Source organism: Elgaria multicarinata, chromosome 8, assembly GCF_023053635.1.
Source record: "Elgaria multicarinata webbii isolate HBS135686 ecotype San Diego chromosome 8, rElgMul1.1.pri, whole genome shotgun sequence".
In the NCBI taxonomy this organism is placed as follows: domain Eukaryota; kingdom Metazoa; phylum Chordata; class Lepidosauria; order Squamata; family Anguidae; genus Elgaria; species Elgaria multicarinata.
In genome coordinates, this window is record NC_086178.1 from 55,068,684 (window position 1) to 55,093,734 (window position 25,051).

Below are 25,051 nucleotides of genomic sequence, written 5' to 3' on the forward strand. Positions count from 1 at the left end.
AGGGCAGGAACAATGATGTCATCAGCCGGGATGGTACTTGTTTGCTTGCTGGGGTCAGGCTTTGCCCCATGAGATGATCAGAGGCTTTACGGCTTTACTATTATTTGTGATTAGGCTGGCCATGTATCCTACCTTATACATCTCTATTTGATGGGCTGCCAAAGGGCAATCCTCTATTTGAGAGCCTGTCCAGTCCAAGTAATTAAGTCAATCCCCATCCCCACACACACTACAGAAACACTGTTCAGACAACACGGTAAGCCATGCTTTTGCAGCAAATGGTTAGTGAGCATGTTTAAAACGTGGTTATGTAGTCACCATGATTAGGAATGGTTCACACAACATGCTACGCCATATGTTTAGCTAAATATGTTTACCCACCATGACTCAGCGTGTTATCTGAACAGGGTCAGAGAAAGAAAAGCATGGGGACTTATTGTAACTATTACCTTTGCAGTTCTGATTTAACTATTGTTACATACTTCCAAACATGTTTAGGCCAGTAGCACTTGTTTGATGTTGGTAGGGGGTGCTGTCGTGACAAGCTCCTGCTCTTCAAAATGTACCACTACACTATTCAGCACGTGGGAATAGCCTGACCTCTGGTTTTCCTGCCAGCCCTGGCCGGAGCAAGCCTCTGCAAAGCATTTGCCTTCTTGAGCAAGACATCCTTGTGAAACGCCTACCACATGGTAATCTCATGCCCCACCGCTACTCATCGATGTTCTCCTGCCCAATCAAATGTCCTATCAGATCATTTCTTGCCCACACACGTTCTTCTAATAACAACTTTCAGATGTCTACATTTACCCTGCTCTCTCCATTCCTATGAAATATTTTTTCTAGACTTCTTTGAAAGCCATATTCCTGCATGCACCTATTTCTTCTGCCATAAATTTCACTGGACTGCAAGTGCCCAAGCAAACCTTTCAGCCTCCCTGCCATACTTGCACCAGCTTATCCTCTCAGATTTATCATGCCCCTTCTCCCATACAGCCCAAAGTTGGTACCTTCTCCCCAATCTCAGTGAGGTCTCCTCCTGGAAGCAGCTGCAAGTCTGCGAGAAGAGCACAAGCTTCTATGACCTCTTGGTACCGAGCCTCATTGAGGGGTGAACCAAAAAGGATGTTATCCTTCAGTGTGGCATTCTGGATCCATGCTTGCTGAGGCACATAGGCCACAGAGCCCTGAAAAAGAAGATGGCAATGGCGTCGAACTTGTCAAGATAGTACCGGGGAAAGGCTATAAAGTTGTGGGGGGAAGCAAACAAAATACACAACTGAGAGCATTTAGTTCTGATCTACACATGTGGCAGAATGAGGCATTAAGGGCTCTGAGGCAATGGACTGTATCACTTCAGACTACAGGTGGGAAATCATATTTTTAAAAGGCGCCCTTAGGTGGAAAATCTCTGCAAGTAAAAAGTGAGCACAACAGGGAGCAAGCTCTATCCCAACAGTACTAGTTCTTTACTTTCAGCGAGTTTTTAACATGGAGGAACATCATCATCATATATTTATTTATTACCCGCCTCTCCCTCTGGATCGAGGTATGGAACAACATTCTGAAGAGGCATCCTGAACCTGATGTCTCAATTTCCAAAAACAACAAGGAATCCTGTAGCACAGCGGTTCTCAACCTGTGGGTCGGGACCCCTTTGGGGGTCGAATGACCCTTTCACAGGGGTCGCCTAAGACCATTGGAAAACACATATTTCCAATGGTCTTAGGAAACTGTATTGACTGAACTATGTCATGTATCATCTTTTGTATTATTAAAGCTATTGTTATGTATTATTTTCATTAGCAAACCATCCCATGACAATGGATCGTGTAGAGACGAACGAAAATAATTTTATGGTTGGGGGTCAACACAACATGAGGAACTGTATTAAAGGGTCGCGGCATTAGGAAGGTTGAGAACCACTGCTGTAGCACCTTAGAGTCTAACACATTTATCATGCCATAAGCTTTGAGAACTACAGTAGACCTTCGAGTCTACAGTAGACTTCGAGCATGAACTGCAGGGGGGAAATCGAGGTTGCCAACCATTGCTTCTCTGCCCCCACTCCTGTCCCATGATACTTCTTCTTTCTACCCAGAGAAGAAAGAGGAAGTAAACAAAAAACACGCGGGGCAGCTTTTATCATGCTCCTTTTCCTGCTCACAGCAGGAAACGGGGTCACATTCCATTTTTTTAAAAAAGTCGGATTAAAAGGGGTCCGTTTTGTGATGGCAAACAGACAAGAAGGAGTAGGAGGTGGGTGACGTTGTCTAAAGGACATGCAAACATCTGCAAGTGGGCAGTAGCGAGTGTGTGATAGAACACTTGTTTGATGATGCCCTTCATCAGATGACTGGGGTGTTATTGTTACCAATATATATATCGTTTAGAATGGTAGAACTTGTTTTTTACCGAGGAGCCTTAATAAACACACAGAACAGTGTGTGTTTAATACACAGGGTTGGCAATGGGGACTATGTTGATAAACACATACAGTGTGTTTAAAAAATAAAATAAAAATCTTTGTCAACTCTACCTCCTGGGGCTTGAACAGGGTTAATCAGCTCACTATTTTGTGAATGGCCACTGTTAATATGGTAATCATCCTGGTCTGTACTTTCTGCATTTCATTTCCCTCTGACCTCTCTCTTTCTCTCTCACACACAGAGAGAGGTATACAGGTATATATCCTGTAAACACTTCTTGCAACTGATGAAGTGGCTGTAGTCCACAAAAGCTTATGTACTCATAAATGTGATAGTCTTTCAAGTAACATCCGAATGCAGGCACAGGCACTTCACCATCTCAGGATTTTACTACCTTGTTCTGGTGTATATAGAGACCAGGTGTAATGGATGATGAAGATGGCTCTCTGCTCACCTGAATACTGATGTGCCCCTTGATGTTTTCCATCTCGCCCAACATTGCTGACACCAGCGATGATTTTCCTGATCCCACAGACCCGACTACAGCCAACAAGCACCCGTGTGGAATTTCCAGATTTATGCTGCAGGGGAAAAGTAACACAAAGGCGGATACTAGGTCATGGCTGGAGGCATGTCAACAGAAGTGGTCGTCAGACCTTAGGAGACTGAGCCGTGATGCGACAAGCTTTTGCCCTCATGTCCTACTGGTGGCCTTCCCACAGGCAGCCACTGTGTGAACGGAATGCTGGACTAGACAGGCCTTTGGTCTGATTCAGAAGGGCCCTTCTTATGTTCTTAAGCAATTCTTATGCCAGAACATTCTCTTGAACCGAAGGGCCTGGTTTACCTTTCCTTGCCTGACCGAACAGGTCAGCAGAGAGGAAAGCAGTCCCCTCTCTTGCATCCTTAAAGCAAAGGATGTCATCTCTCCCCTGCAACACAACTGATCATGTGTGTAGTGACTCACTCTCTAATGGTGGCATCAGAATCCTGTTCCCAGGCAAAGGAGGCCTCAGAGAAAATCACAGCGCAGCCTGGGGGAGAAAGATACGGTAGTGACACCATCATCAACGGCAGAATAGGATTTATTATAAACCAGTCCCAGGACACAAACCACATTTGTCTGCTTACAAATAGTCAGCAGCCTGCTGCATTCACTCCAGAACCCTGCCTGTTTGGACCCCCAAACCCTAACCCTAACTTTTGTTTACCAGGGCTGGGGTCATGCCTTATGGCCGAGGTGTTCAGGTCTTCACTACCCAGATACCGCTCTAGCCGCCCAGTAGATACATTGACCTGTAAGGTGTAGAGGAAAAGTCATGCATAGCAGGCTCAATATTACCATCCAGTACTGGTCAGCAGTTATCAGGGCCTCAGCAGGGTCCAACGCCAATGCCTGCCCTGGGACCCACTTTAAATATTTATTTTTTCCAGTGTTCCAATCAGTGCCATGTGGCTAGTGCTGGGAGCCACTATTTCCATTTTCTACAATGCCATTGGTGTAGAGTTATGCCAGGGCATTGTGGGAAATTAAAATGGCAGCTCCCAGAAGCCCACCAGCCACCTGGCACTGGTTGGGACACTGCTACCTCCACTGCCAGAGAAGCCTGCTGATGTAGGAGGGCCCACAAGAGGGCACATTGTCATGGGCACCCTCACAACTGAAGTTGATCCTGAGGCATGGGCAGGCTTGGTGCCTTCTGATGCTCCAACGCTTATCGAGGGTCACCACTACTATGCAGACTCAACATGGCTGCGATACACCACCCAAACCTAATGGAACTTCACTGACCCTTGCATAATCCAGGACCAAACCATCTCACTTTACAAATAGGATGTGAGCACCAATCCCTTCGCTGTCCTGGAGTCAGGCAGGCTCTGCCCCACTTCCAGGTTTTTATGGCCTATGTCCTTCACAGGCCTGCTCACCTGCACCAGGGAAGACAGCACCATTGGCAGCATGGTAAGCGGGAAGCGCAGGACATTGAAGAGAGATATAGAAGTGAAGGCCTTCTGTGCATCCAAGACATTGTTCTCATCCACCATCATATACACAGCAAAGGCTGCTACAGAGACCTAGGGACCGACAGCGACAGTCGTGAGATGTGAGATCTACACTGGAAAGCATGAGCAGAAGCATCTACAATTGTACCTTGCATCAGGCAGACTGAGCATCTAAAGCATTTGTTTGGGAGAGGAGGAAAACTTGCACCAAGAAAGGAAAGAACATGAGCTGGGGAGAGGTTTGGAAGTGCCATGATGGGCCCTCTGGTCCAAACCCAACCTAGGCCTCACCTACAACAATGATTGTTGCTGCCTCTCTTAGAGGGGAATCTCTGTAACTACACATTTGCATCTGGTAATTCAGGAATGTTTAAACACATTTTATTACCTGGCATTAAAGGTTAACAGTTTAAAAGGCTAAGCATGCAACAACTTGGTTTAGTTTTTCTTTCCTTGCCTCAACTGGCTCTAAAGTTCAGGCTTTTCCTTATTACATTTTACCATAATTGTATCCAGGCTAGATAGAACATTAGAAAAACTAAACAGAGTTGAAAGTGCCACAGCTGTTTTGTGACTGGCAGCTTATGCCTGCTTGTGGATCAGAACACACGAAGGCTGCAGTTGATAATAACCAATTATAAGGAATACCAACAGGCACGCAACTGCATAACAGTTTTAACAATTAAATCAGACAGTAATAGTATAAGGAGTCAAAACAATGACTTCTATTTTATATAATTATATCAATTAGAACAATTTAAACATACAAATTTGTAAAGATGACAAAACATAAAGCAAATAGTTGCTTTTCTATGATACCTAAACAATAAATTTTATAATAACAGACTGAATATTATTGATGTACTAAATTATTACTGTATTTTCTGGCGTATAAGACTACTTTTTAACCCAGGAAAATCTTCTCAAAAGTTGGGGGTCGTCTTATACGCCCAGTATAAGATGACTTTTTAACCCAGGAAGATCTTCTCAAAAGTTGGGGGTCGTCTTATACGCCCAGTCGTCTTATACGCCGGAAAATACGGTAATTATTATAACAGGATTCCAGTTATCTTTCCCATTTCGTCATTTCAGACTTCCTCGGACGTACAATCTTTCAAGTCGCTGCATGCCATCAAGAGCCGGGGGGGGGGGGGGTAGACAGAAGATAAAGCTCCCTAAATAACTTCCAGTTTACAGACAGGGAATTCTTTCTTATGCCCCGGCTGAAAATTCATTAGCTTCCAAGCAGTGAACAAACAGTCCATCAGGTTATGCCAGGGCATAAGAAAGAATTCCCTGTCTGTAAACTGGAGGTTATTTAGGGAGCTTTATCTTCTGTCTACACCCCCACGGCTCTTGATGGCATGCGGCGACTTGAAAGATTGTACGTCCAAGGAAGTCTGAAATGATGAAACGGGAAAGATAACCAGAATCCTGTTATAATAATTAATAATTTATTACATCAATAATATTCAGTCTGTTGTTATAAATTTATTGTTAAGGTATCATGAAAAAGCAACTATTTGCTTTATGTTTTGTCATCTTTACAAATTTGTATGTTTAAATTGTTTTAATTGCTATAATTATATAAAATAGAAGTCATTAATTTGACTCTTTATACTATTACTGTCTGATTTAATTGATAAAATGATTATGCAGTTGTGTGCCTGTTGGCATTCCTTATAATTGCTTGTGGATCAGACCATGATGCCCAAACCTTTAGGATCTAAGTCAGGCAAGGATAAACAATCTTTGCCGCCTTGAGGCCCAGCATTGGGTAAAAGGCGGGATATAAATAAATATATATAAAGATAAACAACCTTTGTACATAGCTTTGCCCAGTCTCTGAGTCAGCAAATATTTGGATATACGTGTTAGTAATCTAAACATTTTAATTTATTTGTCCCATTCCCAGCATCGTCTTACTAGGAAAGGAGCACAGATGAAGAAGAAGATGGAGACTGCCTGCAGGTAGGCAAAATGCAGCAGCCCCTTCAGCTCCCGGGCCCGGATTCTTTCGACTTGCTTCTGAAATGATGGCTCCCAGGCAAACAGCTTCAGGATCTGAGGGATGCTCATGGTCAGATATGGGTTTTGGCCGCCAGGAGCTCTCCAGCCCCACAGAGCAGAGGAGGGCTCCACCCCATCCTGACCCATTTCCAGTATGGGCAGCAGCATGCCTTTGGCCAAAGCATACATTGAGAGCAGTCAATGGCAAGGCAGATGCTGAGCTCTGGTTCTGGATGGTGTCTAGCAGAGACTAGAGGCATTGCTCTCCGTTTCCACAGCCCTTGTCTGTCTAACCCAGGGATGGGCAACCTGCGGCCCTCAGCCTCATTCCAAACTCCATCCACTTTGGCTCCACTCACCTTGATGCCATTGAGAATTTCATTCATTACTTTCATGCGCTCGTCCTTGTACTTCATGTTCTTCACCTGAACAAAGATGAACAAAGTAAGTAACAGGGAGCTGAGAATTGTCACAGCCCCATGTAAAACGCTGCCTGTTAGGAGAACAGACTGCAGGTTTTGCTCTGCCTCTGACAGTCAGAGACACGACATTGCTGTGATTTTGCTCCTGTTTCTCCAATGGATCTCTGAAAGTGATACTGGGGGACTGATTCTCTGCCCTATAGCACTTGTCCTACTGAGTTCTGCAAGGTTCAGTCTTGCCCGCTAAGGTTTTTCAACACCTACATTAAATCCATTGGGAGGCACTAAAGAATTTGGGGTGAAATGTCATCCATTTGCTGATGACCCTGAGCTCTATTTCTTCCTTTCTTAAAATACTTCTTTAAAAATTATTGTGACAAGGATTCCTGCATAAAAGGAAAATAACATTAGTAAAATAATAAAGGAGCTTTAAACAAGGAAAAAATCAATAAATTGCTGGGTTAATGACTAAAGGACATTAGCTGAGAGGGAAGGGCATAACGTGATTTCTCCTTTTCAGTGAAGTCAAATGTGACGGAGGCATCTACACTTTAATTAAAGCAGCGACAATCAGAACCAGTAGAGGCTGGTGGCTCCGATTTCAGTGGGGCTGTGAATCCATTCTGGGTTTCAGTCAGAACCAGCCAGAACTCTAGAGGAGTAGCTCCTCTAGAGTTCTGGCTGGTTCTGACTGAAACCCAGAATGGATTCACAGCCCCACCGAAATCGGAGCCACCAGCCTCCACTGGCTGGAACATGTGCTGAGATTGGGGCAATATAGTGGCATTTGGAACAATTGCTCCAACCACTGGTGCTTTAACTAAAACGCTAGAGGAGGTGGAAGTCTGACATGGCCAGCAGGATGAAAAGGGTTATTATAAGAAAACAAAGTTGGTGTCATTTTGCTGCCCACCACTTGGGTAAATGTCCCTGCCCCCATCCAAACTGGTGAATTGGTTCAACTGGGCAAGAAAGGCGTACGTCTGTGTGCACGTTCCACACACGTTTCATTGTGGACTGGGGTGATGAGTTGGTGGCCAGTCCAAGCCCACCTTAATGCCTGGGCTGCACAGTCACTGGGCAACAAGAAACAAGACTTGCTACCGGTCGCCAAAGAACAGAAGCACAAGGAGCATAAAACACTGATGGATAAGGTGTAGCCTATACAGCACCTGGGGAGTACAAAAGCTCTAGAACAGGAAGGTTGAACTTCTTTCAGCCAAGGGCCAAATTTCATTTTGGGGAAGCTCTCAGGAGTCTCCTTCCAGTGGTGGGCGGGGCCAAAGCAAGAGGGGAGGGGCCAAAATACCAGCATATTTTAGCTTAAAGCTCTGACTGCCAATAGCTAAACCTTAAGAGCGGCATTTTGACCCTTTTAGCATGGGGGGAAATGTGCAAAAGCCAGGAGACCACAGAACGATAGGCAGCAGCAGTGGGAAAGGAGGCGCACACACCCCTGGGGAACCCCAGGTAGGCCAATTTGGCCTGGGGGTCTGAGGTTTGAGACCCTTGCTCTGGAATGATGGACAGGGGTTCTGAGGTTGGGGCGGGACGAAGCAAGCCTGCACTCACCTGGATGCTCCTGGCCTTGGTGACTATCAAAGCATTGATAGGGATCAGCAGCACCATCACCCCAATCCCAGCAAGCACAGAGGGGCCCAGCTCCTCCCACAGAAACACAATGGACAGGACAATCTGCAGTGGAGCTGACCACAGCTGGTGCGCAAAGTTGGTGAAGTCCATGAAGCGCTGGGCATCTACTGACATTAGATTCACCGTCTCACCCACCGTGGACTCCTTCCGTGTGATATTGGAGACCACCAGGGCCTGGGGAGCAGACACAGCAGTTACTTTAGGAAACAGGGGTAGAAACGTCATTGTCTCTCAGCATGCTCCTTATCTATAAAACCATATTCAATTGCCATTTTAAAATAGAAGGGTGTAAAGGGAATTGTTTTGCATGCTTGCTGGTTGGGGGAAGCTGGAAGTTGTAGACCAAGACATCTGGAGGCACAGGTTGGAGACGGCTGCATTAAGGCCATATATAGCTGGGGCAGCTGGAGAAGTGAGGAGGGCAGGATGATTTGTCTGCCAGGTGCAGAGGCAGGAATGAAGATCCACAAATGGCATGCGTTACACTTCCACTCCAGTTCTCTGATGCTGAGTTTACTGCAGGCAGAGCCAAGCCCAGCTGCCCCCAAGCAATCCCACCTAGGGGGAAAGCAGCCAGTCAACACTGACGGCCGGCATTAAGGAAAGCCCCCACCCCAGGAAGAGGACCAGCTGACCTTCTTGTAGATGGCAGCCATGAGAACCGTGCGCAAGCCCATGCCCAGCTCAAAGCACATCTGGAAATACTGCTGCAGACAGAGGGACTGAACCAGGGCCGTCACAAACAGCAACACGGCGTAGAGGTAGCCCTGCCAGATGTAGGCGTTGGGATCCGACACGAAGTTGACCATCAGCCTTTGAGGGATAAGAGACCGCACATCAGCCTAAATGCCACCCAGCCCTGCCCAGACCACACCTCAAGAACACACGGCATCAAGTCCTGCACATCAGCTTCTGCTTCCTCCATATACAGCCCAGACACCAGGCTTTGCAAGGATTGGAGCATTCTGCATTGAGTCTAGGCCTGGCCTAGCTGGCCTAGAAAGCCCCCTCCCAACTCTTCAGTGCTGCACATGCCAACCCAGAAGTAAGTTTCACTGAGCTCAGTGGGGCGTACTTGCAAGAAAGGGTGTGTAGGACTGCAGACTGAGGGCTCTCTCTCATCTAAGTCTGAAGGCGAACCCTCCCACCTCCCCCAGAGTAGGGACCAGACCAACCTCTTCCCTGGAACAAACTTACTCTCTAAATTGTAGCTATTCTATGAAATCTAGACCTGGGGAAACCTGTCTTCAAATCTCAACCACGAACAAGTCATTGTCTCTCAGCATGCTCCTTATCTATAAAACCATATCCAATTGCCATTTTAAAATAGAAGGGTGTAAAGGGAATTGTTTTGCATGCTTGCTGGTTGGGGGATGCTGGGAGTTGTAGTCCAAGACATCTGGGGGCACGGGTTGGAGAAGGCTGCATTAAGGCCATATATAGCTGGGGCAGTTGGAGAAGTGAGGAGGGCAGGATGATTTGTTGCCAGGTGCAGAGAGATCAGTGCTCATTAGGCTGATGGTCTTTTGGCAAGTGCTAGAAAGGAGCTAGTCGTCATCATGCAGAAGGCTGACAATAATATTGGGAAAGGCAGAGGGGAAGTCCTGGAAACTAGGAGTCATATTCTCAGCAGAAGACAGAGGCTTGAGAGTTCTGGGAAGAATTAAAAGCAACAAACTCTCTTTAAAAGCCATCCTGAAAAAGCACAGTGAGAAGCATCGGACTAGTGAATTTCACTCATGTGTACAACACATGGATTGTTCCTCAATGCCCATGAGAATGTTTGAAGGTGTCGACCATTATGTGGATAGTCATTAGGATCGACCTGGGTTTCCAGACCGTGTCTGACAAGGTCCTGCATTACAGGCTTGTTTAAACTTTACTGCCAATGCAGTGATTCTCCACCCTCACCCGCTGCCCAAATGGGGCACTAGGGGGATGTCTTCACACCGCTGCTTCGGCCCCGCGTTCCCTTAGAACCTCGAGGCATCGCAGCTACATAGTAGAGACAGTTAATCCCCACGGCAGGAGGGAGCGTGGGCTGTCCAGCAGCCATTCGGCTCATTAGGCCCACCCTCTGCTCAGCCTTCCGCTTTTCCGGTGGCCTATCAGTGGTCGCAATCCGTCCCTGGCCTGAAGCCAAAGCAAGGTCACCACCAACAGATGGTGGAAAGACGGTGGTGGTGACCTCACAGCAAAGGGGAAAGTAGAGCAAATCCCTGACTTTTTAAATCCACAACTTTGGGGAAAAGCTAGGATGACAATATGAAAAGGAGGACAGGGCTCCTGTATCTTTAACAGTTGTACTGAAAAGGAAATTTCAGCAGGTGTCTTTTGTATACATGGAGAACCTGGTGAAATTTCCTCTTCATCACAACAGTTAAAGCTGCAGGTGCCCTGCCCTCTTTTAAATCTGTTCTCTCTAGTATAGCTCCTGCACCTTTAACTGTTGTGATGAAGAGGGAATTTCACCAGGTTCTCCATAAATACAAATGACACCTACTGAAATCCCCTTTTCACTATGCAACTGTTAAAGATACAGGAGCCCTGTCCTCCTTTTCATATGGTCACCCTAGGAAAAGCCCCATGGTGGCTGCGAGTTGGCAGTTGCGTTGTGTAACCGAGGCAGCGCCACTGCGCAGCCACCATGGGGTAAAGAGGGTGTATAGACAGATGCTAGGAAAGCTTAGAATGAAACCTGAAACTGGGACTCACTTCAGCAGCTGTGGGCTCACAAACACCAATGCGTCATGCACCACCTTGAAGGCCACTGTTTTCAGAACGTTCCCAGAAAAGCTTCGAATCACAGTAACCATCAGCCAGTGCTTTGCATAGTCACCTCTGGGGTCTCCTTTGACCACCTTTTCATCGTGTTTTCTCTGTTTCTCTTCCTAAATCCAAAGCAGAATATAGAAACATAACACAGACACCTTTTTATGACTTACTACCTTAGAACATAGGACACTGCTTTATCCTGACTCTCCATGGTTTCAGGCAGAAGTCTTTCCAATCTATCCTGTAGATTGAACCTGGGACATTCAGTATGCAAAGCATGTGCTTCACCACTGAGTTAAACCCCCTCCCCTTAGGCATTTAGCAGCCCCGTAGTTTCAGGTTGGATGGCCCACACAGAGCCGGTCTTTATGCTTCCAGGCCCCCAAATGCCTCTAAACCTGGAATGCTGGGCAGCTGGGAGATCTTGTATACAGATTTCCTCCCATTCCTTCCAAATCAAAGCATTTGGAAGTGAAATAACGGGTTCCCCACAGGGTTATAATATTTACCAGAACCAACGCATCCTGACTTTGGGCCTTGCTCAAGCCATTCCTGTAGTCAGTGATCACTGAATGCCGTTTCCTCTTCCGGCGCCGGATCTCCAGCGCCCGCTGAGCCTTTCTGACCCCCGCCTTCATGTTCTTCTCAAATTTGCCAAACATCTGCTGTGTCTTAACTTCATCCTTCAACTCCCAGAGGTCATCAATCTCTAATGGCTTCCGATAGCCCTTTATTACCATACTGTAAAGTACATGAAACACCACACCAGCTCTCTTCACTATTCAAGTATTTCTGATCCAGAGTCCCTTACTCTCTCAACCTTTAGCTCTCCTCTCCCACAAACCAAACACGTGTTCCAGATTGCTTCAATCCTGATCCACAGACCCTTGCTCTTCTAGTCTTTTAAAAGTTGCTAGGTACTTAAAGGATTTAGAGCACAGGCCCACAAGACAAAAATGTGCATATCAATTGCATATGGTAATTTTTATGTATATATGCAAATGTAGACATAATTACTAACATTTTTTTAGAAGGTGAGGCAAGCCATTCAATTTCCCATCCATATAATTTCAAATTAAAAAAACCCTTCTATTAATTTGTGCCCCCCACCGATCACTCTAAATCACTATTTCCTCATCAATTACAATTAAGTCACAATAGCTATGTACAGGTCCAGTTCTGGGCTCCACAATTCAAGAAGGATGCAGACAAGCTGGAGCGTGTTCAGAAGAGGGCAACCAGGATGATCAGAGGTCTAGAAACAAAGCCCTATGAAGAGAGACTGAAAGAACTGGGCATGTTTAGCCTGGAGAAGAGAAGATTGAGGGGAGACATGATAGCACTCCTCAAATACTTAAAAGGTTGTCACACAGAGGAGGGCCAGGATCTCTTCTCGATCCTCCCAGAGTGCAGGACACGGAATAACGGGCTCAAGTTAAAGGAAGCCAGATTCCGGCTGGACATCAGGAAAAACTTCCTGACTGTTAGAGCAGTGCGACGGTGGAATCAGCTACCTAGGGAGGTTATGGGCGCTCCCCCTCTAGAGGCATTCAAGAGGCAGCTGGACAACCATCTGTCAGGGATGCTTTAGGGTGGATTCCTGCACTGAGCAGGGGGTTGGACTCGATGGCCTTGTAGGCCCCTTCCAACTCTGCTATTCTATGATTCTATGAGGTGTGAAAAATTGCACAAAAAAGGGTGCATACCTGACTGGCAGTTGAGGCACGCTTGTGCTTTCTGCTCTCCGCCCTCACAGCACAGCTGATCAGTGTCAGTGGTTATGCTCAGCTCCCCTCACCCGCAGCCAACAGCTACACAGCTGATCAGCGGTGGTGTGGGGTGCCCAGCCCCTCAGACTCGGGGCATTCAGGCCACACACAGACTCCAAGCCTGCCTCATTCAATGTACTTATCTTTTCCATTCAGATCACATACCTGCTGTACCAATGGAAAGTGATGGCGCTCAGGAAAGAAGCTGTGACCTCTGGGTTCTGTGAAACAAAGGAGGTAGAACTCCAAGGTGAAAAATTCAGGATAGTAACTGATTTGACTGTCATCTTTCAAGACAAAATCTTCAAGATGTGTAAGGCTCCCCCCCCCACCGCTTTTCCTTTTTTTTTCCCTTGGAGATCACTCCATCCCTCAGTGCACCGGGTGGACCAGATTTGACCACTGCAACTAAGGCCCAAGAGGAGCTGATATGCAGAAGAGTTTCCCATTCCATCAAGCAAGCCCATTCAGCAAGCTGCACCCAAATGGGGAGACATGGGGACACTGGGCAGAATTCCCCTCTCAAAGATTAACCTAGGAGCCTGGAACATACGACAAATGATTCTCACTTTCTTGGCAGCTTCTTTCATTTCAGGGGCAATGTCGGAAATAACAGTGAGGACCAACAGGATGACCTGAAGCCCGTAGGAGACCAGGAAGAAGATGAAACGCGGCATATCAGTGATGGAGCCCTGCAGGACAGAAAAGCAAGTGGGGGTTACTAGTAGAAGTACCAAAAGGTGAGCTTTTCCCAGGCTAGGGATGAGCACCAGGAAACTCTTGCCTGTGCCTTCTTTTTGATGAAGACATTTGTTTCTGCTCCTCCCACCCCAAAGAGCATCCTGAGCAAGATGATGGGTGGACCACAGTGAGTGGGTTTGCTGAGTTAAATGTGGCAAACCATGTCTCCTTTGCATGCAGTGGGATCATGGCCCCCAGTGTGCTGCCAAGCAGGCTTTCCTGGGGCCACCTCATCCTTTCCCATCCTGGGCTCCATTGGGTACTTCCGGATGGATGGCCCCTAGCACTAGCAGCCAGAAGGCCTGGTTCAGCTAGACCAGCCTTCCTCAACCTGGGGCGCTCCAGATGTGTTGGACTGCATCTCCCAGAATGCCCCAGCCAGCTGGCTGGGGCATTCTGGGAGATGCAGTCCAACACATCTGGAGCGCCCCAGGTTGAGGAAGGCTGAACTAGACCATCTTGGCTTCCTTAAAGGATTTTCCACGGTAAGAAAAAAGATGGAAGAAGTACTGGGAAAACACTGGCGGGCTATGAGCAGAAGACAATGTCTGGACACACACACACACACACACCCCGCCCCTAAAATTCCATGAATGAGGTAGAGTGATGACATCATACAAGCCTTGCTTGACAGCACCCTTAGTCTCCCATATACCTCCTGCACATCTAACCTGAATCGCTTGTCGGATTAGAGTCTGGAGCTGAAACACATCACAAAGCACGGAAAAGATGAGGAACAGGGAGAGAATCCATGAGTCCCTGCATAGAGTGAAGCGGCGGCTGTTGTAAATCAGCAAAACCAGCATCTGCAGTGCAGGGAGAGCAGAGACATTATAGGACTGGGTTTCAGGTCCAGCCCAAGACATTTTGCTGCCTGAGGCAAAACGACTAGATTGCACCTCGGCATGCTTCATTTACTAAAGCCAGCCAGGTTGATAGCAGAAATTCAATTCAACATTGATGATGTGATGGGATTTTCCACTGCAAATGAGGGCAAGAGGCTCACTTAGGGGGCACAAAGCATTACCCTCTAACATCTTGCTGTTGCTCCCCAACCCACAGCAACTACCTCTTGCTGCTTCAATCTGCCTAATGGTAGGGACGGCCCTGCTAGGTTGGTTTCAGGGTTGGGAAACGGAAGAAGTGCTTCATACGCTCATTGTACCAGGCTGGACATGGAATTTGATAATGGACAACAGCTTGAGATTAGCAACCTTCATCTTCGACTTCATTATTATCTTCATCATCATCTCCCCCTCCCCTTCTTTATTACAGTTATAAGACCCATCCAAGGTAAAATACAGAACACAAATAACAGAACACAAGAAATACATTTTCTCCAGTTTAGCTAATCCGGTCAGTCAGTTGAACTGATATATGCACAGCCAGCTGCTCAGTAATATGTGATTAGTGTTGTTAGTTCACTGAATATGCTCACTTAAGACAAGGTCAGCACCATGGCTTGTGAGATCTATTGGAGTCTGCAGTCAGCTTCAAACAAAGGGCAACCTGATCATAAGACCTCCAGGTTTTAAGAATACAATGGAGAATGGCCTCTGGTTCCAGCATACTATTCCAACTCAACGTATAGAGTGCTCCAAAACCCATCTCCACTTCCTGGCTTAGATGAACTAGCAAAGACCTAACTAGTCATAATGAACTTCTAGAGGGATAGCCATGTTGCAGCAAATCTTATATGAGAATATGGTAGTGTAAGGTTTATTACTCAAGATCTACCGGACTGATTTTGCTCATTTTTGTTTTTGACAGAAGCTTGAACAGTGTAGATGTGCAGAAAATTTTGAAAGTTAAAAAAAAATCCAAAGCTTGAGCTTTAATAGCAATTAATTTCCTCTACATCAAACAGGCAGGGCAGCTCCTCCATCAGCGGGATGATGGACAGCTCTCCTCAGCCAGTAAGTGCGGCACGAAGGTGAGCCCTGGCCACAACTGTAAGGTTCGGCTGTTGCCACCCGCGGAAAGGGGACGGAGGAGGCTAATCAGGGCGTGTGAGGGTGGGGTGGTATTGTGCTGCATGCACCCATTTCAGAGGGGAGATTCACTATGCATGATCCACATTTGCATTATTCCTGAGCCCCTCTGTGATGAGGGGACTGAGGGGCAAAAAAGTGAGAAAGGAGCAGGAGTACTAGCACCCATGGTGACATGGGCTTTACACTAGTAAATAAAGGAAAGGGGGGAAGGGAAGAGTCCTGTGGCACCTTAGAGATTCACAAATTTATTAAAGCATAAACTTTTGTTGGCTACAGTCTACTAGTCCACAAAAGCTTATGCCATAATAAATTTCATTAGTCTTTTAATGGTACAGTCCAATGTATGTTTAGACAGGGGGGAAATCCTATAGCCCTTGCATTCCCCAGCCAGCCATCCTGGCTGGGGAATGCTGGCACCTGCAGGACTTTTTTCTGTTTAAACATGCATACGATTGCACCCTAAGTGTCATAAGACTCTTAGAGGTTACTTTTTATAGCAGCTGCAGAGATAGTCAGTGGCTGTGAATCTGTTTGGGACCTCAATCCTGGAGAAACGGTGTGTGTGTGTGTGTGTGTGTGTGTGTGTGTGTGTGTGTGTGCGTGTGTGTGCGTGTGCGTGTGTGTGTAACTCTGCTCCCTCCTGCTGTTTTCCTGATTAAAAAAATGTCCTAATCCATAGCTATTTTTTGCCCCCTGCAGGAAAATATAAACATACCATCTTCAGGGACAAATCAGATGTGACATGTGAGCTCTTAATCACAGATTTCCCTTAAAAAACAACAAATAATAATTAGCAGACCCAGGCTGCTGTTTTAAAGATCAGGGAAATGGCACTTCAAGAGAGAGTGTTTGACTCGTTCCTGCCATATCCATCTCCCAATGTAAATCCCCTCCCAAAACTACTAATACCAGTTTGGCCCAGGACTAGGATTAGGATTAGTCTGACCCAGTAGAAACAGATCGGGATTGAAATTGTGAATCTAGAGTTGGCATCTTTATAGGGGGAAGAAACTTAAAACAAAGAAAAGGAACATCCCCAGGCAGGCAGGAAGGTTTGGCTCTCACCCAAGTGATGACGTAGAGTGCAGGATTTGTGTACTGGACAATCGGCTTTTGCTGCTGGGGGTGCTCAACGTTTCCAATGACCACGAAAAGCAGTTCAGCTAGTGCCACCAGTAAGAGCAGCCCAGTCAGCACCTGGACAAAGGAAGAGAGGGAGGATCAGATTGCTACCCAGTAGGTTCCAAAAGAACAAGGCTGCAAGGAGCTTCCAAACAACCATGGAGATGCAGCAGCTGCAGGGCAAGACCCCAGGCCACAGGGTGTACCGTGACCTAGTTAGTGGCTTGTCCAGATGCATTGCTACATGTCTCATCTTCCATCAAGCCAGGTTGTTTCTTTTTATACCCGTTTCCTGTAATTGGTTCACAAAAGCTTATGCCATAATCCATTTGATAGCTTTTAAGGCAGGGATGGGGAACATGTGGTTCTCCAGAGGTTGTTGGACTACAACTCCCATCATCCCTCGCCACTGGATGATGGGATGCAGAAGGACGCAGACAACCTGGAGCGTGTTCAGAGGAGGGCAACCAGGATGATCAGGGGTCTGGAAACAAAGCCCTATGAGGAGAGACTGAAAGAACTGGGCCTGTTTAGCCTGGAGAAGAGAAGATTGAGGGGAGACATGATAGCACTCTTCAAATACTTAAAAGGTTGTCACACAGAGGAGGGCCAGGATCTCTTCTCGATCCTCCCAGAGTGCAGGACACGGAATAACGGGCTCAAGTTAAAGGAAGCCAGAGTCCAGCTGGACATCAGGAAAAACTTCCTGACTGTTAAAGCAGTACGACAATGGAATCAGTTGTGGGCGAGGGAGGTTGTGGGCTCTCCCACACTAGAGGCATTCAAGAGGCAGTTGGACAGCCATCTGTCAGGTATGCTTTAGGGTGGATTCCTGCATTGAGCAGGGGGTTGGACTCGATGGCCTTGTAGGCCCCTTCCTACTCTGCTATTCTATGATTCTATGACTGGCTATGCTGACTAGGACTGACGGGAGTTGCAGTCCAACAACAACAACATCTGGAGAGTACTGCTTCAAGGTGCCACAAGATGTTGTTGCTTTTGGACACATAGGAAGTTCACAACAGATATAAATGCAACAATATTCCATAACAACCAAGATTGTTACAAGAGATGAATACCATCTTATTTCCAACATTCCAATCTATCTGAGGCAGGAGGGAGGGGGGAGAGCAACGCTACTGAGCATGCTCCATTTAGGAGTTATGAGTCTGTATTCACTTTAATGGGGCAAAGAAATATTCATTAAAAAACAATGGAAGCGAATTTTGAAAAAAGAAAAGTCATTCCACCAACTAGAAGGACAGGGGGACAAGATCCCACCACTGGTTTAAAGGGTAAGGGTCCCAATTCGGAGCTTTTAGTGCGCAAAAGAACCATCGCCACCCGGAAATAGAAAAGAGCCATTTTGAGCCAGAGAGGTTTTCCCCATTTTGGTACTTTGAATTGCCATCCTGCCCTCAATATTTCACAAATCTTCTTGAAACGTGCAGGGTATGTAAGACCAGCATTTCTTTCTGGCAGGTCTCTGTTTCAGAAAGATTGGTGAAACATTTTCCATTTTATGAACGTCAGAATGACCCACCCCGCAATTTCGGCCTTAACATGGTGGAATGCTCTTTTCACTAATTGCCTATAACACAGGGAAACACTCCCGTGTTTCCCTGTAATACAGGAGACCATAATAGTGACAGCAACAAATAGTAAGTCACAGTTCAAAGGCTTCTGGTTCAAGGATACCTCCAAACCCATCACACACATTGGCTTTTTTGCTCTTCCCATGCGTCATTTTTCCGTTACGCACAGATCCATACTTCATGACCTACAATGATTGGTGTGTCCTTTGGGATGTCTCACATCTTTTCCAGTGGAGTAGTGGTAAATTATGAAGAGTAGGTGTTTATCATGACAGTCTCTACAGCTGTGCCCCTAGGGATAGTCAAAAAATGCAAGCAACTATGTTGATCCGTGTGTGTGTGTGTGTGTGTGTGTGTGTGTGTGTGTAAATCTGTTTCCCTCCAGCTACTGTGAGGATTGCAACTAAACTCAGAGGGGAAGCCTGGGGTGGGGGTGGCAGATGACACCATTGTCCCTTCTAAACAGAAAGTCCGAGCCCTTTGACCCTGTGAGCCCTGGTTCCACTACACCTTTGATCCTTACCACCCTAATGAACTGCTGTGCCCTTTGATCAAAGCACATTTGCTCGCAATCCATTGCAAACTTTATTTTTATTCTCCCAACATTTTAACAATCTATAAATACATTTTAACATGGTGTTTTAAATTTGCAATTTTGCATTGCTGCTGTTTTTATCTGGTTGAGCTTTTTTATTGTATTTTATATTATGGTTTTATACTGTTGTTTTATATTATGAATGGTTTTAATTTTTGTGAACCGCCCAGAGAGCTCCAGCTATTGGGCAGTATAGAAATGTAATAAATAAATAATAAATAAATAAATAAAAACTCTGAGCCATGCCTTTCTGTCCCACCTGCTTAGCGAGGAAAACCTTTGTGACAGATGTTTTCTTCATCTTAGAGGTACACATGGTGAGAAGCTGCCATGGGCCAAAGAGCCAGAGGAAGCCCAAAGGGATCCAGACAAGAACAGTCTGTTTGAAGCAGAGCGTCAAGTCGGCATCCTCACGATCCAATAGAGAAGCATTCTGGAGACATCAAAGACAAACAATGGAGGTATGAGGTAAGCCCACACCCACTTAAACTTTTCACAGTACCTGGGGTGGTTCCCCACCCATCCATGCCACCTACCACTATCCCTTGCACCTGCTCCCCAGGATCCACTGTGGCTCTACTTGAACAACCATCATATACCCATCCTCAGCAGTTGCCACAATTCCAATTACACAGCACCTGTCAAGAGCTCATCAACATGTGCCCTAACAACAACTTTCAGGGATTTATCACATCTGCCCAATGCATTCTAACACAAAGCCCTAAATAGCTTGGGGCCAGGATTTATGAAGGAACGCCTTCTCCCATATGTTCCTGCCCAGACCCTAAGATCATCTTCATGGGTCCTTCTCCGGGAGCCCCTGTTGGATCCTGGAATGGATCCTGGATATGTTTCCAGGGATTTACTAATTGCTGAAGAGCTGGAGGAATCAGAAGACTCAGCAGAAAACTTAAAGGTCAACGTTGCACCTGGACATTGATGTCATGATTGAATAATTGGTGACTTGATTGTTTCAATTAAGGGATTGCAAGCAGTTGCATCATTGTACAGTTAGCCTATAAAAAGGATTGTATTCCCATGTACATGTATCAGATTTCAGAAATTATCAGATATCAGAAATGATCACTCTATGAGAGCTGTATTGACTGACCGTATGTAAGTATTTGTATTTGTGATTGCCATAACTAAATTATATTTTTATATGCCAGTAAAGGTTTCTTTAAACCTACTGAAAGTCTCAGTCTTAATCTGTGTCTGTGCTGACTTTGCTGGAAACCGCTGCAAAACTCTGTTATAAGGTTATTGGCCAGAAGCCTAGTCTGGCAATAACTAAAATAAGGTTGTAAATATTAGACCAACATATCCCAATAGCCCCTGCCAAAGGAAGTGAGTCACGTGGCACCCAGGAGAAGGGTTTTCTCTGCTGTGGCACCCCAATTATGGAATGAGCTCCCTAGAGAGGTTTGTCTGGCACCTAGTTTATATTCTTTTTGATGCCAGGTCAAAAAGAATATTTTTATTTTCCTAGTATTTTAAGTTTATCATCTTAGTCTTTTAACTTTGCTTTTTAAAATCTGTATAAATTTCTGCATTGCTGCTCCATTTTATCCTGGTTGTGTTTTTATATTGTACTTTTATATTGTGGTTTGTTTTATACTGCAAATTGAATTTGATGGTTATAATTTTTGTGAACTGCCCAGAGAGCTTTGGCTATTGGACAAGAATAGAAAAGCAATAATAAATAAACCCCAGCATTATTGACAACACCCCCTCTATTCTCTACCCCACTTTCCCCCACCATGTCCCATTGGTTCACAATGATCTTTATTCCCAACACACATCCATTCAGTAGGACACCACTGTAACCAAGCCAGGTACTGACACCAGGAAACAACTTTTGAGGACACTTTCAAGTGGTATTTATTTGTTTATTTCTAGGCCACTTTGAGGGCAGAGTCCTCCCAAGGTGGCTTACAACCATAAAACTCAGTAACAATAACAACTGATACAGTAATGAAACAGCCAACATTCATAAAAACAAAAAAAGCACAAAATATCTGGCCTAAACAGTACTAAAAGCCTACAATTGCAGCTACAACCCAGAACCATTTGGTAAAACATAAGCAGGGAAAGGCCAGAGTAAATCTGTAAGTCTTCAGGGCCTTCCCAAAAGTTTGCAACAATGGGGCCTGGTGGATCCCCCCCCCAACCATGGCAATGTATTCCAGATGTGTAGGGTCAACTGAGTAAACGGCCCTCTTCTGCACTTAACTGCAAGTAAGAAGGGCCTCTGTTGCTGATCTTAAAGTGTCAAAATCAGCACTTTATATTGGCCTTGAAAATGCATTGGTAACCACTGCAAATGGCACATTACAGATGCTATTTGATCGGAACGCCTTGCCCCACCAATACTTGGGCAGCTGCATTCTGCATCAGCTGGAGTTTCTGGACCATCTTCAAAGGCAGTTCCATGTACAGTGCAATACAGTAGTCCAGCCTGTGTTTGACTGGTGCAAGGGTAAGTGAGGCAAGATCAGTCTTCTACAGGTGTACCAGCCTAAGCTGGCAAAACTTTCCATGGAAGCACAGAGTCAAGGAGGACTCCCAGACGACATGGTCTTTTACGATGAGTGTAACCCTACCCAAGACCAGCTAAGAACATCATTCCAGATTAGTAGGCTTCCCAACCCACAGTACCTCTGTCTTGTCTGGATTAAGTCTCAGCTTGTTATAAATGATGAACATTTGTACTTATTGAAATGCAACATTGATGTTTACCCTCTTGATATTGGGATGGACTTACATTGCATGTGGTGTCTAAGACTAGCAGTTACCAATCATAGAGCAGAGGTGGTGAGCCTCCAGATGTTTTGGCTTACAACTCCCATCAGCCCTAGCCAGCATAACCAATGGTGAGGGATGATGGGTAGTTATTTATTTACAACATTTATATACCATATCTAAACAGATTCCAGAGTGGTGAGCAATAAAAGATAAAAAGAATTAAACACCATACAAAGAATAAAACACCCAGTTAACAACAACACAGAATACCAATAAAACTGTGACTGGTCACTCCAAGAATGCTGCTTAATATAAAGAAATCTTCAGCAGGCACTGAAATGAACACAATGTTTATACCTACCTAACCTCCAGAGGCAAGGAGTTCCACAGAAAGGGAGCCACCACATTGAAGGCTACTCTGGATGGACTCCAATCAGGCCGTAAGGCCATGCAGATCCACCAGGAGCATCCCATCTGATGACCTCAGTGACTGGGCAGGTTGATAAGGGAGAAGGTACTCTCTCATGTTTCCTGGTCTCGTTTAGGGATTTATATACTAGCAGCAAAACCTTGGTCTGGTAGCAAAGAGGCAGCCAGTGCAGTTTCTCAGCAAAAGAATTGCATGCTGAAAATGGGCAGCTCCTGACAACAACTGAGTGGCTGCGTTCTGCACTAGCTGCAGTTACTGGACCAGCCTTAAGGGCATTGCAGTAATCCAGTCTTGAGGTTACTAGTGCCTGTACCACTGTAGGCCAAAACATCTGGAGGTTCTCCACCCCTGAGTTACAGATACTACAGTGCCCCTGTTCAGATATTTATAACTTCAGTATTTAAAGTTTCATTGGATTTTCAAAAAGTTTATATGGCAAGTTCCTTTTTTCTATTTGAAATGAGTATTTTCAGTTTCTTTTTTCAGGAGTCTTTCTCAAGAGTTTATTACAAATTTTGTTTCAGCATTCTTTAAATCTTCATGTTTTATCATTCACGATGTGTTATCTCCTGCATTGAGCAGGGGGTTGGACTCAATGGCCTTATAGGCCCCTTCCAACTCTACTATTCTATGATTCTATAATCAATTATTCTAAGAGAAATCTATAATTGTATGTAAGTTCTTATCCTCTTTATATCTGCACAGCCCAGAAAATGAAAAGATACAAAAATGTGCCCACGTGTCACCCACATGCTGGGAGTCAATGAACTCCCTACGATGGGGACAAGTGCTCATTATAGTACTTCATCACAACACGCAAAATGACACCATGGTGCTAGGGGCGGTGACAAGGATAGGCATGGTTGTGCACCTCTGAGGGTCCACATCCCAAGAGCCCCCCAGAGCTGCTCTTCCCCCTCACTTGCAATCCTCCCTTTAAAATTACCTCTTGTATGGCAATTAAGATGAGAGAAAAGCCTTCCCTTGGCACCAATGGACACTTAGGGCTCTGAGGGACAGATCCTGGCCACTTGGAAATAGACTGGGGACTGCAACACTTCTGAGGTCAAATAAAGAGGGCTCCTTGAACTGACAGCTAAGCTCCATGGACAGACTTACCACGTGCTATAACCCTCTGGGAGTGTACCATTTCAGAAGGGGGGCGGAAGGAGCACAATTTGATTGCTGCACCGTATCAAAAGCTCTCTGGGAAACTAGCACATCAGGGATAGAGTTAAGTTTTCTTCCTGACATGTTTGCTTTCCATTAGGTGCCACATGATTACACGTGGGATCAATTAAACACTTGATCCCCCGGCTACATTCTGATATATGTGCCCTTCCTGATCATGTGTACTCATCTTCTCTTTCACAGTGAGATTAAAGAGGCCTCCTAACTCCGTTCTCTATGGCAAACCATTTGAGTCAGGGTTACCTGTGAAACAGGTCTCAGGCTGGATTTTGCATAGGATGGGAACATCTCTTGCCCCCGTGTTTTGAAGCTCACCTACCCACCCTCTAAGGCATTAGAAGTTGAGAACAGAAGTATTGATGAAAGCAGAGGGGAAAGTTCCCAAGGGGTGGGTGGGGGAGCAAGGAGGAGGACAATTGGCATCTATCGGGGCAAGGGGGCCAACACAGTTCTTCCAAAACTCAGCAAATCCTTTCAAGAAGCAGCACACAGGGAGGGAAAGTTTGTTCATCCTCCCACCCCAATCAGATTGCAGTCTTGGCTTTGGCACAGCAATAGCACATACCCAACGCTGTCCCAAATCACGAAGTAAACAACCTTTACTCTGGCTTTTAGCAGTTCAGGACAGGCAGCGAGGCTCTGGCCTTCAAAGTATCCCCATGTTGTCCCTGCTAGGAGCTGAGCAATAGCTCAGGGAGAGGAAGCTGCTACTCACCCAGAAAACAGAACCACAGAAGTGCTCCAAGGCAGCCGCTGCTGCCGCCATGGTGAGGCGCTCTCTCCGCCTGCCCTTGTCCAACTGCTCTATCAGCCCCAGGAAGCCGAGTGGGGCAAAAGTCCCACGTATTCCACAAAGGGGCGTTGGTACAGCCTCTCGGTGACAGTGCATTAATCGTTAACTCTTGGTGTACATTCAGCCCCATGCATCAGATTCATGAACTTTGGGCAATGTGGCAAGAGTTGCTAACTAATAGTTTCCAGCCTTTGGGGAAGAGGACATGACACGGAATCCAGTGGAGAGCAACATAGTGCCCTGGAAAAAATTCCACAAGGTGACTCCGCCATCACACTGACATATAAAGAATCCGCCCGGTCCTCAGCAATGGCGTGATTGAATATGGCCTGGGAAGGCAGCTCTTTTGCCCTGGTCCCTTTTCCGCACCAGGGAATTTTGCATGCTATTCTTCTTCTCTGTTGATTCTAAGACAGATCCAGCCTGGCTCTGAACTACTGTTCTCCTATCTTGCTTTCTTAGTGCCAGGGGCTTCTAAAACTATGCACCTCTGTTACAAGCAGCACCCCAGGCATCCCAGACATGTGTGTGCCCATAGTGCACCCAGACAAATTCCAGGGAATGACCCTGGGGCTCCATAGGTCTCAACTAGAGAAGACTGGATCACAAAATGTTCTTTCCAAGACTGAGGGAAACTAGGAATATTATTTCCAAAACAGAAGGCCAAAACCTGCTGAAGACCCCTTTCTCCCTCCCTCCCTCCACCATTAATCCCTAACTATCAGCAGTGGCATTTCCCTAGTGTTCTCCTTCCACTTCCTACCTAAAGAGCCAATGAAACAA

The 25,051-nt window shown here is 45.8% G+C and overlaps 1 protein-coding gene across 1 annotated transcript in view; it reads right to left on the reverse strand.

The window, feature by feature from the left end:
• The window catches only part of ABCC2 (ATP binding cassette subfamily C member 2), a 45,186-nt gene extending 20,200 nt beyond the window's left edge, over window positions 1-24,986 (reverse strand). Inside the window, exons 1-17 of the mRNA XM_063132467.1 lie at window positions 24,191-24,986; window positions 19,369-19,542; window positions 16,863-16,994; window positions 14,475-14,609; window positions 13,632-13,754; window positions 13,228-13,283; window positions 11,803-12,034; window positions 11,234-11,409; window positions 9,154-9,331; window positions 8,438-8,692; window positions 6,803-6,868; window positions 6,360-6,497; window positions 4,359-4,505; window positions 3,641-3,725; window positions 3,397-3,463; window positions 2,884-3,010; window positions 1,011-1,187 (exon numbers count right to left, since the gene is read on the reverse strand). Of these exons, the coding sequence (XP_062988537.1) occupies window positions 1,011-1,187; window positions 2,884-3,010; window positions 3,397-3,463; window positions 3,641-3,725; window positions 4,359-4,505; window positions 6,360-6,497; window positions 6,803-6,868; window positions 8,438-8,692; window positions 9,154-9,331; window positions 11,234-11,409; window positions 11,803-12,034; window positions 13,228-13,283; window positions 13,632-13,754; window positions 14,475-14,609; window positions 16,863-16,994; window positions 19,369-19,542; window positions 24,191-24,364 (2,442 nt within the window). The 5' untranslated portion in view covers window positions 24,365-24,986. The remainder of the gene's footprint in view (window positions 1-1,010; window positions 1,188-2,883; window positions 3,011-3,396; window positions 3,464-3,640; window positions 3,726-4,358; window positions 4,506-6,359; window positions 6,498-6,802; window positions 6,869-8,437; window positions 8,693-9,153; window positions 9,332-11,233; window positions 11,410-11,802; window positions 12,035-13,227; window positions 13,284-13,631; window positions 13,755-14,474; window positions 14,610-16,862; window positions 16,995-19,368; window positions 19,543-24,190) is intronic.
• Between the last annotated feature and the right edge of the window lie 65 nt (window positions 24,987-25,051).